This window comes from Dromaius novaehollandiae, chromosome 1 (genome assembly GCF_036370855.1).
Source record: "Dromaius novaehollandiae isolate bDroNov1 chromosome 1, bDroNov1.hap1, whole genome shotgun sequence".
Taxonomy (NCBI): Eukaryota; Metazoa; Chordata; class Aves; order Casuariiformes; family Dromaiidae; genus Dromaius; species Dromaius novaehollandiae.
The window spans coordinates 133,340,543-133,357,024 of NC_088098.1; the positions used below are offsets into that span (position 1 = coordinate 133,340,543).

At 38.3% G+C, this 16,482-nt stretch overlaps 1 protein-coding gene across 6 annotated transcripts in view; it reads right to left on the reverse strand.

Annotated features, from left to right (window-relative positions):
- The window catches only part of MBTPS2 (membrane bound transcription factor peptidase, site 2), a 36,509-nt gene extending 20,439 nt beyond the window's left edge, over positions 1-16,070 (reverse strand). For 2 of the 6 annotated variants that reach the window (XR_003262217.2, XM_026120710.2), the window contains exons 1-5: positions 15,847-16,068; positions 10,489-10,637; positions 8,707-8,845; positions 4,681-4,784; positions 2,107-2,234 (exon numbers count right to left, since the gene is read on the reverse strand). Coding sequence is in view for 4 of the 6 variants with exons in the window: in XM_026120710.2 (XP_025976495.1) it covers positions 2,107-2,234; positions 4,681-4,784; positions 8,707-8,845; positions 10,489-10,637; positions 15,847-15,921 (595 nt within the window). In the remaining 2 variants the exon portion in view is untranslated. Of the gene's footprint in view, positions 1-2,106; positions 2,235-4,680; positions 4,785-8,706; positions 8,846-10,488; positions 10,638-14,126; positions 14,243-15,846 lie in introns of all 6 variants that reach the window. The other 4 variants (XR_010385383.1, XM_064498931.1, XM_026120711.2 and 1 more) reach the window with 3 other exon arrangements.
- Between the last annotated feature and the right edge of the window lie 412 nt (positions 16,071-16,482).

The following is a 16,482-nucleotide window of genomic DNA, read 5'->3' on the forward strand; positions in this document are numbered from 1 at the left end:
CGTCTCATCCTTGGATACCCCACTCTTTATATTTAAAAAGGCACACTTCACACAACCCTTACACCTTACAATAACATCTTTAAAATCTTTAACTCCCTTTTCTGTTAAAATAACTAGCATTAGAAAGGGTCTCCAAAAATAGTACAAAAATTTGAATTAATTTTAAGCAAGTGCTGCAAAGGAGCACCTTTTCTCTATTAAGCATGAAATTGGTGCTAAAAATATCACTGGTCTTAGAAGACTCTTCATTCACTATTCTTGAACTCATGATGCCATCTGCTGTACAACACATATCCTCTTTAATCTCCAGAGCATAGGTGGACTACAGAAGGACAATTCAGTGTAGTTCTCTACTTACTTAGCTCCTATACAAAAATCTGAAAGCATGTTTCTATAAATTCAGATCTACAAATTCAGATCTTCAGAACACTGAGAATAGGTTCATTCAATTGTTCTGATAATTAATAAAAAAAGAGTAAAGTTTACTGAACATCACACTATCATCATCAGTCTAGTTTTAAAACATACATATTATTAGTTGTATTAAACTGCAGGCATTTGTTATGCCTAACCCTGCAATGTGTCTCAGTTACTACTTTGTATCTCCCTATTTCAGGTTTCCTAAGAGTTATTATAGGCATTTTCCTGTCACTAAAAATTTGCAAGCAATTATTTTCTGTTACAGCTTACAGTCTTATTTCAGTCTATATAATTGCAGAAATGCATGTAAGCAGCCCATTTGGAAAATTAATACGTCTTCTCTTCCAGATCTGTTCTTACTAGCTGGAAATAGAAATTGATTAACTTGATAAACAGAGCTTCATAAAAGTTAGCCTGTTTCAGTGAATGATTTTAGCTTATTAAGGTATTTGGAATATGAATTATCTTTATTTACTTAGCATTTATTATCATTTACCTGATTTACAAAAGCTTGAAAATATGCTTTGCTAAATGCTTCTGTATCCCCTACCTAAAACCTCCTTTGTAATATTGTACAGTTACAATATTCAGGAAAGAATGTTAGTATACAAGCAATACAACAGGCAGGCTGCTGTCCTATTCTCCCCTGCAGTAGAAAACCATCAGTATCAAGAACTAAACCAAAATGCAAACTTTTCCATCTTTATTTCAATAGGTTAGGAAACACTTCTCTCTCCAGAAATCAATCATACAAGCATTTCAGGAAGCGTAGCACAATCCGAGTCTAACTTTCCACAGAGGCAGAAGAAGGGCTCTACTTCCCAGTAGCCAGGGTTTTCTCTTCAGTAAAAAAACCATTAAATCAAAACCATTTGGAGGTCATTTGGAACCATAAGCTGTGATCCTCTTTGGATGTTTGTGTTTTAGGCTCTCTCTCTCCCTGACAGCAAAATCAAATCACAGTGACCTGTATAATACTATAACTTACACTTTCTTGAAACTACTATCAAAAATTATGTAATAGATTGCACCTATTACAGAAACTGGAAGTGAATTGCTCAAGATTCGTGGTATGAAGACATGACTAGCTTCCACAGGTGAACAATCTTCTGGCTGAGTATTTTCCAGCTTGTGTGCTCCAAGATTTTACTAATTAGGAATATAATATGGAAAACAGAAACAAGAACTTCTGCACCAGGGCAGGTGTAAGAGCATATTCTAACGGGAGAGGAAGGTCAGAAACTACATTCCTTCTCCAACCACAGAGCTGAAACTTCCCATGCACAACTATTCTGAATCAGATCTAGGATATAGCAACGTTTTTCATGAAGGGAAATTGGTACTTATTCAAGCTCCTAGAAACTGAAGTCTCTTCCCCAGAAAACAGCACAACATGGACAGTAGTGATCAGATGATCTTCTGACATCACTGACAGCACAGTTTAGGTCCAGAACAGAAGGATGACTTTAAGTAAAGAGAAACTTTCATGCTGCTTCATTTAAAAATTTCAATCCTCTATCAAGGTTTTGCAGATAATGCCCATTTTAGAGGTTTTATTTTGTACACACAAATTTGTCCAGAAAAAAATAAAGGCAGATACACAGATGACATTCTCACATCAACAAACACATGTAAATTTAATAACTGTGCTAAGTGAAGATTTAATAAAAGAGCACAAACTATTACCTGCACAAAATATCCTTAATTGCTGGACTGGAGATATAACTTGCAAGTGAGTTGTGAAGAGGTCAACAAATGCTCCAGGATAGACAATGAAGATAAAAATCCCAAATCCATTAAATCGTACTTGTTCTCTTAAAAAAAACAAAAAACAAAAAACAAAAAAGTGGTGCCACTGCAAACAAACAACTGAAAAAAAAAGGAGTGATTCTGTATAATACACACATTTTTGACTACTGGAACAACTATGGTTATAATTATGCAACTAACTTATCTTTTCATAACACAAAGGATTAAAAGATAATTAAACTAAAGGATGCTTTCTGCAGTAATTGTCACTTTTAAGCAACATACATTTGCAAGACTGGTAAAAAGCAAAGGATGGCTTCAGTTTATTCTCTGGTTCCTGGTAAGAATGACACACAAAATCCTATCCATCTTCAAGTTAACTTACATATAGTTCAGTATTTGGGTTTTTTTTTTAAGTAAAAAATGGCAGCATTTAGGACTCAATTTCAAACTAATCTCTCAAAAATTATCCAGAGAAAGTAACAGCTTTTCTTTTCAAGAAACACCTGTACATTGCCTAGATTTATCATTTCTCTCTTTGTCCTTAAGGAAATTTAGAGTAATTTATAAACTAACAAAAATGAGGGAAAACATCATCTGAAAAAAAAAAGAAAACAACAAAAATTCAATAGGGTTGAAGGACAAATGATATTTAAAGATATTAGTAGCTGACACTGTCATACAGATACGATATATCATCATTTTCAGAGTTTTTATAAGTGCTTTTAAATGGCACTTTTTTGAATAACTACGTAAAGGTTTTACGAAGCTAGAAATTTCGTAAGAGACTTATAGAGGCATTATAATCATACTCCAAGTTGATTATTGAAAACCAGGCATGGATCAGCTAATCCCATATCTTTTCTGTGACAGTATACTGGGCATAGCATTTTATTTATTCACTTTTCATATAATCCTAGCTGCAAGAATAAGTGCATATACAGTAAAAAAAGACATAGTATTACATGAAAGGAGTCAGAATGAAACAATACATCCATTCCCTGCAGTTAACTCATCAGATCTACCCAAGTTAATAAAAGGCATTCTAATACCTATATATGATTTCATAACTTGAGTAAGAGGTACAGACAGGAGAAAAGGGCTTTGTACCCTATTCCTTAAACAGATTGTCATCTATCAAAAAATGGATCTAGAACATCACAGAACTAATGTTCTAAACAGATATCCCCCTTGCCACAAACCAGCCCATGGTTAAAGCAATTATAGAGCTGCAACAAATGACAGATGCCTTTCTGGCATAAGCCTTGGCTCAAATATTTTAAGCTTTTGTAGTTTACAGCCAACACTATCTGGAACTGCACTTGGAAAAAGCATGTTGCAGATTTCAGGAAGTCAAAGTGATTTGCCAGAATAATGAAATTTTCCCACAGCATCTACTTACTACAGCCTAAACCCTGAGGACTGACCCCAAGAGGAGTGTAGACCCAGCCTGAACGAGGAGAGGAAAAGAAACTGTCAAGGAGAAAGCAGCAGCAGCAATGTAAGTAGGAAAAATTTTAACTCTTTTACACATACATCTTAACTGATGGCAATTTTATGTTGGACAACATTATTTCCCTTAAAATAACTGGCAATCAATTTTCTACAAAAACACAACCTGAATTTGAATATTCAGAGCCTTTGCCCCATATCATGAGTGAAAATAATTATGCATTACACCACTAAGGTGTGAAAATTATGAATTCTGGGTAAGAGCGGTATTGTTATTCCCAGAATCTCTGCAGTTAGCCAGCAGCACAGGAAGGCAATTGTAAAGGTGAGAGGAAGAAATAAAATTTTGTTGGCTCCTCCTGTACTGGGACAATCAAGAGCAAGAGTTCATTCTCCAGAGAAAAATCTCAGTGAATATGAGAGAAAACAAGCTGAAAGACATAAACAGACTGATGAAACACATTCTGGTCCCAAACTCCTCCTTTAATTGAGAACTTCTACAGTTGTAAAAAAGATAGTAACTAGTTAAGACACGGTCATGACTTCCTACGCTTAAGAAAATATACAGAAACAACTTAGGACTTTGTGCCCTAATAATACGCCTATGATGTCCAGGAAAAATGCAGAGGACACCTGAATATCAAGTTCACATCCCAGTAACCATCACTGAACCCTCTTATGCTAGACTGTCATTTAACAGTGATGACTAATCATAGCAAATAAATTTTTTGTGAAATAATCATCACAGTTAACAGTGACATGAAAAATCTCACCTGTGATGAACATATCACTGAAATTAACAGAGATAAATCACATTTGATGGAGTTACTGCTTCAGCCTGTTAGTATTCTACTCTTTATAAAACTCTATCACTCTAGCATTAAAACTCTATCCTCAATTGTACAAACTTAGTTTAAGGAAGCTACAAAATGCTATTAGAAACAGAATAAATACTCTCCAGATAAACTGATGAAATGCTAACAACATTTGCCTGTAATTAAACACTCTGGAATATTAGGCATTGTTCACACACAGTAAGAGAAAAATAATTTGTATTACCGAATAGCTGCCACCCCATGGCCGACTTCATGTATCACACCACTGATGAGGATTGCAGAGAAGAAATAGGTCAGCTGGCTGACAGGCAAATTTACACCAGGCACCTGTTTGTGTAGGCATGACAACAAAACAAAACACACTATGAAACCAAGAGGTACAAATACAAATCATACTGCCTCTAAACTTGTTGCTCTCACACAGCTTCTTTAGACAAGCAACAGAACAGGGGCCATTCTCATTCATACAGCACTATCAGATTGTGCCTCTTCCCTCAATTTATTCAGTATATTTTAAAATATACTGAATATATAATCTTTTATGGAAGGCTGAAAAGTTCTACAGGCCAAAAGCCCTCTCCCTTCCTTACTCAGTCCCCACAACCATGACAGAACATGTCCTACTCTATATTAAGCTCCGTAAGTTTGTAAGAATGTACAGAGACTTCAACTCAAATGAGACAGATCGACAACTGTAAGCATTAGTTTACAATTTCCTGCAGCTAGCCATGTAGCTATAGAGATCCACTCTTCAATAAAAGCTGCATTGCACTTAAAACATTGTGAACCCTAACAGTTCAAAAAGGCTACAACTGGAGTTGTCAGGGTCTCTCTTCTCTTTCCCTATCCCAAATCATGAGACTACCCCAAATTTAAGATTAAAAAAATTATTTTTGATATTTTGAGTGTCTACATATGACAATTTAAGACAAAAAATTCATCTGAAATGTAGACACAGTTTTAATTTACGTAAGATATAATACAGAGACCCCTCACATTTCTGCTATTTCTGTGGATTCCCACCGTTCCTCAACTCCCTCATCACACTAGTTAAAAGTCATCACCTCCAGCCAGATAGGCCTCAAAGCAGTCGCAAGTGTGAAAATGAGAAACCGTCCCTTCCTTCCACTTGAGAGAGGGCTGCTTAGTCCCCATCTCCTCTCAGCTGCTATTGCTTTTGTAAGAAGGTAAGGCCACTGCTGCTGCTGACTCAGGGAAAGCTCTCCTGTCTGCTCCAGAGCTCTTCCTCCTCGAGGCAAAGAGCACTCCACTGCTACCATTGCTGTGAACAGGAAGTGAACTGTGGCAGAAAGGAGATGCTATGCACAAAAATTCTTGAGCTGCCTATATGGCTCTCTAAAGCTGACCTCAGGTGATGCACAAAGGCTGCAGTTCCAGACAACTATTCTTCTGGCAGCAGATTCAAGTGAGCAGATCCCATTTCTCCTTACCTTCATTTAATCCCACCCATTCCTCAATTATGTGGATTCAATTATCCATGTAGCAGAACTCTAAAGCAGCTTGGTGAGGCAATCTAGTTAAAGGAAATCCTTCAGAAGACTGTTTTCATTAGTGTTGAACTGAATCAATTCACAAATCTTATTCAGAGTGTGACCATAACCAAGATATATATCTTAACTGGCATAACTGTTGTACCTTACTGTATGAAGTTAGCTGTTCTTCATTTGTTAAGCATCTCTTGCTGGTATTACTACAGCATCAGCTGATGGCATTAACAGATCAGTTAACTGCATTCTTAGCAACGCTCTGTTCTGGGTACATATGAGGACAGACCGTAATAGCAAAAACTGCTATCTTAATTCTACCATGACAATAGCATGTTAGAATACAGCACCAAATGCTTTCAGACTTCACATCAAAGAAGCTAGTTTAAGATTCACCTAAAAAGAAAGCTAACTCTCATGATGGGTCCTGAAATTAAGAATGATATCTTTTTAATAAGCATTATTATTTTATATTCTATGGTCTTTTGGGAATACCTTTAGTAAAAGAAGATCCTTTGTTAATAATTGATCTGTCTCTTTCCCATTTTTGTCAATATGCAACCAACACAAGAGTGGCCAGCTGAAGAAAAACAACTCAGTTACCTACAGATAGGTATTTTAAATAAAGTATATTACTGAACAAAAGAGGAAGGGTATAAAAACCTTGATCAATATAACATAAGCAGAACTGTTGCTCCTCCCCTCTAAAGCCAAAGGCTAAAGGCTAATGAAATTTAGGCCAAAGGCTAAAGAAGAGTTAAAAAAAATAATAATTTTGCATCTTTAATGTAACTCTCTCTCACCCAGGCAGTCAGATAATGATGAAACATATGAGTAACAAATCTAAACAAGAAGGCTCTCCTGACTTGTTCTTTATGTCTTTGCAACCACACCTGGGTCACTTTCTTATGTCAACTTACACTAGTACATTCCCCTCAAAAAGAATACTGAAACTCTTCAAAGGCAGAATGATACAATTGTGACCATTCAAAAATGAATGAATGAGGTAGGAAAGAAAGAGAACCACAAGTCAAGTTAGGAAAAGTAACCATATGCCTGTACATAGCACTACATTATCCCTCTACATTATATCCTCTTCAATACCAATTTGGCCTTGCTTTGAATGCAGTGATGCTGCTAGCAGTCACTGAGGAATCCACTCCACATTGAAATTGTGGATATCAAGCTAGATTTCTGCTTTCAGAGTTTCAGTTCAAATCAGATAGCTTCCCAAATGGTCAGCTTTAGTTTTCTCCCCTGCTTATGTTATTTTCTCAAAAGAGCAGTGTACTGCAAACAACCACTTCACTGTGGTGTCACAAAAGGGGATAAATCCATATAATGATCTCAAAAATGCAGATGTAAGAGAGCTTTTCTTACTCCAAAATGTAATAGACACACATGCTTAGGAACGACTCTGCTGGCCTGAACATGAGAAATTTTCAGTCTCATGTTGAACTTGTGCTCTGTTGGACATACAACCAAGCCTGCCTATTCACCTCTGTCTGCTTCTGAAAATAATTCAGGAGCAGGCTGTGGCCCAGGTGACTGTAGTGGCAGTACCAGCAATTCCCTCCCAGGTCTTATTACAGTAACGCTTTTGCCAACACTACTGCACTTGCTGTAGTCACTCTGCATGTGCAAAACAAATCCAAACTATTTGAAACGCACTGGATTTAGAGCACACGCTAACTATCAGGCTTCCTGTGCTTGTGCAACATTTAAGTCTAGCTGCACACAGTAAATTTAGCACTTACAGGAAGGCCTATCACCTAACAGAGGAGGGGCAGTACGTAACACTCAACTTCTGTCACTAGACTAGCTAAGTACCATATTAGAGTAAAATCATTGGACACCACTGCTCTAAGCTACACAGTAGAAGGCAAAGCAATCTCAGAGGGCTTTCTGTGTTCTGGAAAATGACCATACATTCTGATCAGACAGCATTCTTGAGTAAACGAGGTTAGCTAAGAATCCTTGCAAGTTAAAACACTTTTAAGGGTAATGTTAATGCCTTTGTACTACCTTAGGTATTTTGATGCAAGAGATGAAAAAGACAATATTTGCTATCTCGCCATTCTGTAAAATACATTCCTTCCTAAAACCACACAATATATTGTCCAGCATCAGAAAACCATGAAACAATTCAATAAACTGTTACTACCCTGTGACCAGCTACTGACAGAAACAGAACTTTCCATTTCACACTGCAAATTAGGCAGAAAACCTTGAACGATCCAAAAATATGCCATCTCCCTACTAATGAATCTTTACCTTCCACTATCACACAAAGCTGTTTGTTTCCTTCCTTTTCCACTGACGACGTTCTGCATCATAATAAAACGAAAGCAAACTCCTCTCTTCTTGTGGATTATGGATTTGTTTTGCAAACTTCAAGACTGGCAGCGCCTCTAAACTGCACAGCTGTTATTTTCACTACTGTGATAATTTCTGGCCTTTTAAAATTATTAGCTATTTTTCATTTCTGAGAATTTTTAATATAAACTCTTCCACATGTTTGCCTTCCTTTTTTTCCCCCCTTCTTTTCTACACTACCTGCACTTCCCATTTTTAAGGCTGATAACAAGCTGGCAAATTTTTATGTGAATGAGTATCAGGAGTTATTTTTGCATAGGAGGATTTAAGTGTCATATTAGCTACCATACCCCATTAAGATTAGTTGGTTAAGCTGGTTAAGATCAGTTCACAGCTCTCAAGTGAAGACCTGAGGAGAGACCACTTACCACAACTTGCAGCATACGGTCATTCTGGGCTTTTGGGGCCTCAGTTAGCATCTGTGTCAGTGTTTGCATCAGTGTTTTTCCAAGAAGAATAACAGATCCAAACATGGCAGCTATACCAAACACCATTCCTATGCTGAACCTACAAAGAAAAGTAAGTAGTTTAGCAATGTGCAGTCAGAATATAAGGTATGTTCTCAGGACATTTAACTGCTCTAACTTACTTAGCACACCAAACTTACAGAGCAAAACTTACTTGGTCACTCTGCTCTTGCCTAGTATACTACCACTTGTGTATCAACAATCTAGCAGAAAAATATCAGCTAAAGAAAACTGATTAATTAATTCACTAATAACATATACTATTTCCCTTGTTTAACAAATTTTTTACATCCAGCACCACATCCTGATACATTTTCAAACATTTTTACACTGTTTTTATGTATTCTAAATTTTATTCAGTTACCCAATAAATGTGACTTGCCACTAGTTATGAATAAAAATGTAACAGAGTAAGGAATGTATAATTTACCATGTTGCACCATACTATTGCAAATTTAAGAATCTGAATCAAATTATGGGGTAGCATACATATTTATAAAAGCTTAATCAATAAATCATGCATCTTCCTGGCCAACCATAAAAAGTACTAAATGAGATTCAACCTCTTTAAAGAAGAAAAACTAAAAGGTACAAATGCAAAACCAGATTAAAATCAATTAATTCAAACAGATTTTCCTTCTCATCAATTTATCTTTGATTAAAATCAGTGCTGAAAATCATTTCGATTTACATCAGTCCACCTAATGCATAATTTTTATTAGTCATTATTATTATTATTATTTTATGCTATCCAACAGTGTGGATGTGGTAAAGTTTATTTTCTGCCTAAAACACTTCAGCTCACTAGCAGTCCCTCTCCCTCTCATAACAGCGTAATTTTTCTTCTACCATCCTTAATGAAACTCACTGGGAATTAGCAAATTTATTTTAAGCGGCATGTACTTGTAATGTTAATTAAGGAGACCCATGGAAACATTACACTGTAATAAATTATGCACATTAAAAAAAGGTGATTCATACAGAACTATTTCAAACAAATACTGTCATGACATACTAGAGGACCCAATATGGAGCAGACTTTCACTCCTCTCACTGAGCGTAACAATACAGGAAATGAAAAGAAATTCAAGCCTTATTCATTTTCATTTTCAGAGTGGGTATAAAGTAACACTAGGAAGGCAATTCAGTAATAATTTTCTAAATTAGTCCAGAAGTGTTCACATAACCACTCTGCTTTTCTACCCATACCAGCAGTCTATGAAGTCTTGGCAGGGGAAGGAATGCCCGGGAAATGATTGACAACAGAGACAGCTATCTTTGAACAGCTTGTAAACTCTAGTGATCAGGGAGAACTCAGGGCACAATGATGGACAGATTGAAGATATCGGAAGCTGCTTTCAGGTCAACATCCGTATGCAGTATTACACGCTAATAGCTATATGTTTAAAAAAAACATATAGTTCGAACTATAGGCAAAAACACAGCTTACAGATGTATAGTATTTATAGCATCACAGTATGTAAACTATATTAGAGCTATGTATTTTTTAGCAAAGGAGAAAAAACTTATCCTGGAGCAGTATAGTTATGGCAACCATACCTGTTTGATTTTTTTGTTAACCTATCAAAATGTCTATCCACTGTACTTTTAAGGCTGAAAGGCACAGACATAGAGATAAATACGATCTCTGTATTTGACAGAAAACTTTTGCTGGATTTATACCATAGATAAAGAAATCTGGGTTTCCATCGCCCCCAATTGTAGAACTGGCGGTTGAAGAGAGCAGTTTGCCATCGCATGTGAAAAGGAGAGACACTCAAGCCATATGTCAGCAGCCAGTCTTCATAAGATGCTTTCAAAGAGCTGGATGACTGCAAAACAATGGAAAGTTAGTTTACCCCAAAACTTTCAGGACGATTTCATGTTACGTGAACAAGCAGTAAATGTGATCAGTTGAGATAAAAAGGGATGTGTAACTTCAGGTAAATGTCCTGCAAATTTTTTATATTTTGACATATATGTAAGTGTGACATGTAATACTAAAATGTTATCCCATTCTTGTGATGCAAATCACAATAGTTATAGGACTATGAAAGGGATCAGGTGTCCAGTGTTACTTCGCAAAAAAGATCTTATATAATGTTTCCTAGTGTTACATCACAATCAGCAGGTTTTAACTGTCTGTTTAGAAGGCTACAGAATGAACTGTTTATATTATTTTCTCCATGTGCAATTAATTTCTAGTAAATATTTTTAAAATGACAATAAAGAAAAATAGTTTATTTCGACTTAGACTGAAAAGCTAGTTTCTCATATTGGTGAGATGTGAATCTTGTTTTGTTTTGTTTTTTTAGTAAGGGTAAAAATTAGGTCTCTTTTTCAAAGAGACCCAAAAACTATGATTAAAGAGGCTCTGAAATATTTGATCATACTGACAAAAAGCCAGAAGGACTTTAAAATAATCAATCTATATTGCAAGAGCAATTTCATTATGACAATTTTCTGGCATTTCACAGTGCTGCAGGAATGCCTTCCTAGTAGTTCCAAAGAGTTCTCTTTGTATTTGTGATTATGGTAAATATGACCTGTAAACTATGTAATTAACACTTAATTACAGCATTATTTGATATTACAGACCAAAAGAAGGAGTTTTGCAACTGTTGCTTTATATTATATGCTGGCCTTCTCAGTGGGCTTTATTCAGCCTACTTCATGGAAGCCATTTTCAGAGACCCAATCGAGAGAAAGATTCCCTTAGAGGTGAAAGACAAACTCGTAACTCAGGAAAAGCGCATCAGAGCTTTGAGCCACACTCAAATCTTTCTGACTTCAGGCTGCTCCAAGGCATGAGCATCCCTGACATAATCCAGACAAGTTTTCACAGCTGTCTAAACTATAGCGCTGCTCCTGAATTTCCCTATGAGCAGCAGCATCTACTGAAGAAATCAGGAATGTGTAATTCACAATGAGCTCCTCTGTGCCCCCCAAAAGGAACTTCAAAAGTTTCTAGCTATCTTTTATAGTTCTTCAAACAAATTTAGAACTTGCTAAGTTCCTTGCATTCCTGCTTTCCTTTTATGATGTGAGGGGCTGAGAATATCTTCTCGGACTTGCAGTTTTTCACATTTTGTTAAATTAATTAAAATGTGAACATATTAAAAATTTATTTCAAGTAACAGTCTTCCAGAACATGAGATCCATTTACTCAGATTATCATTCGTTTATTCATCCATTACATTATTTTATCCTTTCTACCCATATGTTTGTGTAATTTCCTCCTTCTTCAACCTACTGATTTGAGTAACATTTTTGTTCAGGCAGCTGAAGACACCTGTAGAAACTTCCATCACAATGTATTCCTTAATCAACACTAGTCATTCCCTACGACATCGCTAAGCTTAATTTCCACAACCAGATCAGCATTTGCTAACCTAACTTTAACAGCAAAGATCATGAAGATGATTATCCTTCTACTAATACATGTGCCGAGAAACAAAAAAAGACCTCCTCACATAATTTACGAGAAAAGAACAAAAATACTTGTGACATTAAGTACATCCAACATAAGAAATTGTCTTTTAGGAATTAAGTAAACACATTCTATTCAGTTCAAACTGAGTCAAAAAACAACCACATATGGTTTTAATAAAGCCCACTGAAAATATAAATTTGGTGTTTCCAAAATATCTGTTCCTTTTATCACATGCAAAAAATCAACCATTTTTCCTGAGAAAATCCACAAATTTATCCCTGGTCACCACATTTTTCCAACTACATGACAGCCCCACTCTACTAGCGTAGCATAAATAAATACTAAGTTTTTCAGGAGAAATATGGAATTACTGATCAATACATTTGCCAAATGGAAAAAAATATATCAAAAGACACCAAAATTAATTTTCCTTTTGGGTTTTCCTCACAAGTTGTGTAAACACTATTCATAAAGAATAATCACTAAATTATTTCAGAAACTAAATAAATGACTCTATCCCTGGGCAAGATATATTAAAAGGCTTTATACAAACTTTTGTTCCTACTGTCTTGATCCCAACATCAGCACGTGCAATCTCACACCCTAATTATTTGTACCTTATGTTTCATTTCATGCTTCCTTCACAGAGGCTTTGGCTCTGCTTCTCTAATTTAAGCTTTAAATGATCTTTGTTATATTAACTTTAGTACAAAAGCAGTATCTTTTTTATTTATGCAAGCCCTCAAAATGATGAATGTATGCTAAATACTCCAGGAGCTCTGTAAATATCTGTCAGCAAGCAGGAGTCCTTAACATTCTTTTGTGCTGACAAAGTCTGTTCAAGAGCTCTGAACCGTTTCAGCTTCCTGACCTTGAAAGCTGCAGGCTAACCTTGACTGAATGTGTCTAATGCATCTTTTATTGCTGATAGCAGGAGGAGGGACGACCTTCTACCCTTTTCACATTTCCTGATCCCTCAGGAAGAATGAAATGGGGTGATTTAGGATGCTGGGGAGCAGGAATCTGTGGGTCTGCCTGAGTGATTCCACTTTGCAGGATCCAAGCTTCACTGGGAAACTTTCATGCCAACGCATCAACAAAGAGCAACAAAAGAAACTTTAGAACACCAACTGCAAGTTATAGCACAAATCCTTCTCCTGCCAAGAATATTAACAGGATTATGCATGGAAAAGTACTGCTGTACTATTTTTCACTCATGCTCCATATGTCTTTTTGGTGTATCTAAATTATAAGCTATTTGGGGTCCAAGTAGGGACTGTCCTTTGCACAGTTGCTCACAAACTAGGGTTATGAATGTGATGGGACACTTACAGTACTAGCAATAAAACAAACACGCCTGAGTATCCCAATCATATAAATCTTATTATTCAATCCAAATTCTATTTTGGCTGTTATGTTCACAACAGAACTTATCACTGAGATGCACACATATATGATCTACCAATAAGTTCACCGAAACCCAATAGCTCCCACATATTTCCTAATGACTAATAAAATTTGTCAACTTCTGATTAAAAGATCAAAGTTAAATTTTATCTCCTGGACTCTCCTGCTTGCTATAGCATTCCAGGCATTCCTCTTTCTTCTTCAACATAAATCAGATACTAAGTCGCCTCTAAACAATCTTTTTTTTTTCCTTTGCTGCTGCTGAGCTCTACTATAGGTTCTAACAAGAAAAGTAGCAGCTATTCTTACTTATAAAAGTGAATGATTTTAAGGTCTAATCCTGAAATAGATCTTTGGACTCTGAGAGATAAGAACAGATCTCGGCACAACACTACTACAGAAAATCATGTACAGCTTTATAGTCTAAAATTTTTCACCAGACGCAAAGTTACTGTCAAAACCCCCCAGCCTGTTAACTGACCTTTCTGGTGACTTTTGGTGTGTCTCACCATATTCAGGACCTTGTTTTCCTTTATTCAGACAATCTTCTAACACGTTTCAAAACAGTCATGTTTGTCTCCAAATACCTAATACAGACTTGGTGTAGTAAAATTTGAAAAATCTTCAGATTTATTATTGGATTTTTTATTGTCATTTATACCATTAAATGAATCTTATACAAACTAATACTTGGCAATTAATAGGTCTCATCATTTATTGAGCTACATTTGTCCTCTAACAATTAGCAGCAGGGGGAGCCACTTACTGTTCAAGTTTCTTCATCTTCTCAATACAGTTTTCCTGACAATATTTCTTCCTGTATTTTATACCAGTGAAAAAATGAATGTTTGTCACTTAGAAATTGCTAAGCCCTAAACTGTGCTTGGCAGAAACAAATGCAGTCCCTGGACTGTAACACTAACTTTGAAGAAAAAAGAAAAAAGAGAGAGAATTACAGATCAGATCTTTCATCTTATTTTTCCTCAGATTTCTTTAACTAGCATGCATCCTATTTTGCATGCATACTTAGCAGTTTCACTCATCTCCAAGAGATTATACCTCCTTGATGTCAATTAAAAAAAAATCTTAAACTTATGCAATGCACAAATACATCCCTAAATATAATAAATGATGTCTTCCTGCTGTATTTCCCTTTCAAACTTTCCCTTCTCCATCAAGAGAAAAAGCTGAGTCTTACAATACTCTCTAAAGATTAGTTTATTCCTTTACCAAGCAGCTCTAGAGCTCTCCTTCGACTTTTTTTTTTCAGTAAAACTAAGGAACTACAAAAGAAAAAATGCACATTCGTTATGTTTCTACATGAATTTTAGAAAAAATATTCACTGTAAAACACATAAACAGTGAAGCTATAAATTAAGGGTTGCTTTTTTTTTTGAAGGTAAGAAAAAGTATACTTTAAACGTTGGAAAGCACATTAAAATGCCAGAAAACGATTTTAAGAATGGACTAAAAGCAGGCTTTCCTAACACTTCACAGCTTTGGTACTTTATTATAGACCCCAAGCCTCCCTGATGGGTGGGGAGGCGGTTTCAGCGGAAGCACAGTACCACCCTCAGTACCACCGCCGCTAGGGTTTATTGCAGGGCGCCTCGTTTAGAGGAGCAGGACATTTGCCCTGCGGAACCACCTTCGGGGAAGCGATTCTGTGCTGCCTGGACAGGGGGGCAGGCACAACCCCTGTCAGTCGCACCTTCCACCGCGGAGGAGCGGGAAATCACCAGACGCCTGCCCTGGCTCAAAGAATAACACGAGTCCCCGAGTTATGCGGGGCTTGGTGGGGAGGCGTGCGGCGACCCGGCCCCGCTCCGGGCGCGACAGCCGCGGCGGCCCTAGCGCCGCGGGCCGCCCCTCAGGGGCCTCGAGCCAGCGCTGGGGCGGGGGAGGAGGGAGGGCGCCCGCGCAGTCGAGCGCGCGTAACGGCCCGAGCCTCGCGCCGGCCGTTGAATTTGAATTCGGAGAGGGCCGGGCCGCGCTAGCGCCAGCCTGGAGGCAGAGAAGAGGCACTGCGTGCGTGCGTGTGTGTGGGGGGATGTCTTGGCCAGCCCTGGCGTTTCGGAGGACGGTCGGGGAGGGGAGGCCTCTCTCCAGTGCCGACCCCAGCCCCCGCCGGCATGGGATGGGGTTGTCAGTGTGCGCTGGGCCGAGAGCTCCCGTTTGGGCTCTGTGTCCACAGCCCTCACCTTAAGCAGCGTATCCGCCAGGTAGATGGCGCACCAGCCCCCCAGTACGCACACCACCACCGGGATCGGGATCATTGTTGCAGCCGAGGAGGCGGCGGCGGCGGCAGCCGCGGCTCATGCAGAAGCGCCCCCGGAACTAAACATTCCCCGGAACTTTTCTCCATCTACAGCACTGTCCGGCCGGACACTTCCGGGCGCGGATTCTAGCGACGGCAGGGGAACGCGCTGGGGCGCAGGCGCCGGGCGGGGAGGCGGGGGTTAAGCGCGAGGACAGGGGGCCAACGGCCAGGAAGGGGAGGAGGTGGTGCGCGTGCGCGGCGGCCGCCGCCGCACCTCTCCCACCGCGAGATCTGAGCATGGCTGCGCGGGCGCAGCGGCGTGGGGGGGCTCCGCCCCGTCCCGCCACCCCGGGGTGGGGAGAGGCACTGTTGTGGTCGGGCGGCGGGCTGGCGGGTGCGCTTTCCTGTGCGACTGTCAGTTCCTCCAGTTTTTGCTAAATTTACTTAAGATAATTTACTTAAAATATTTATGTGTGCATATATATATTGGGCTTGTGAATGGGTGCAGTGATGTACGTATCCTTCAATGCCATTTGTTTAATTAGGGATGCAGTCACAGCGCAAACCTTTCAGTGTG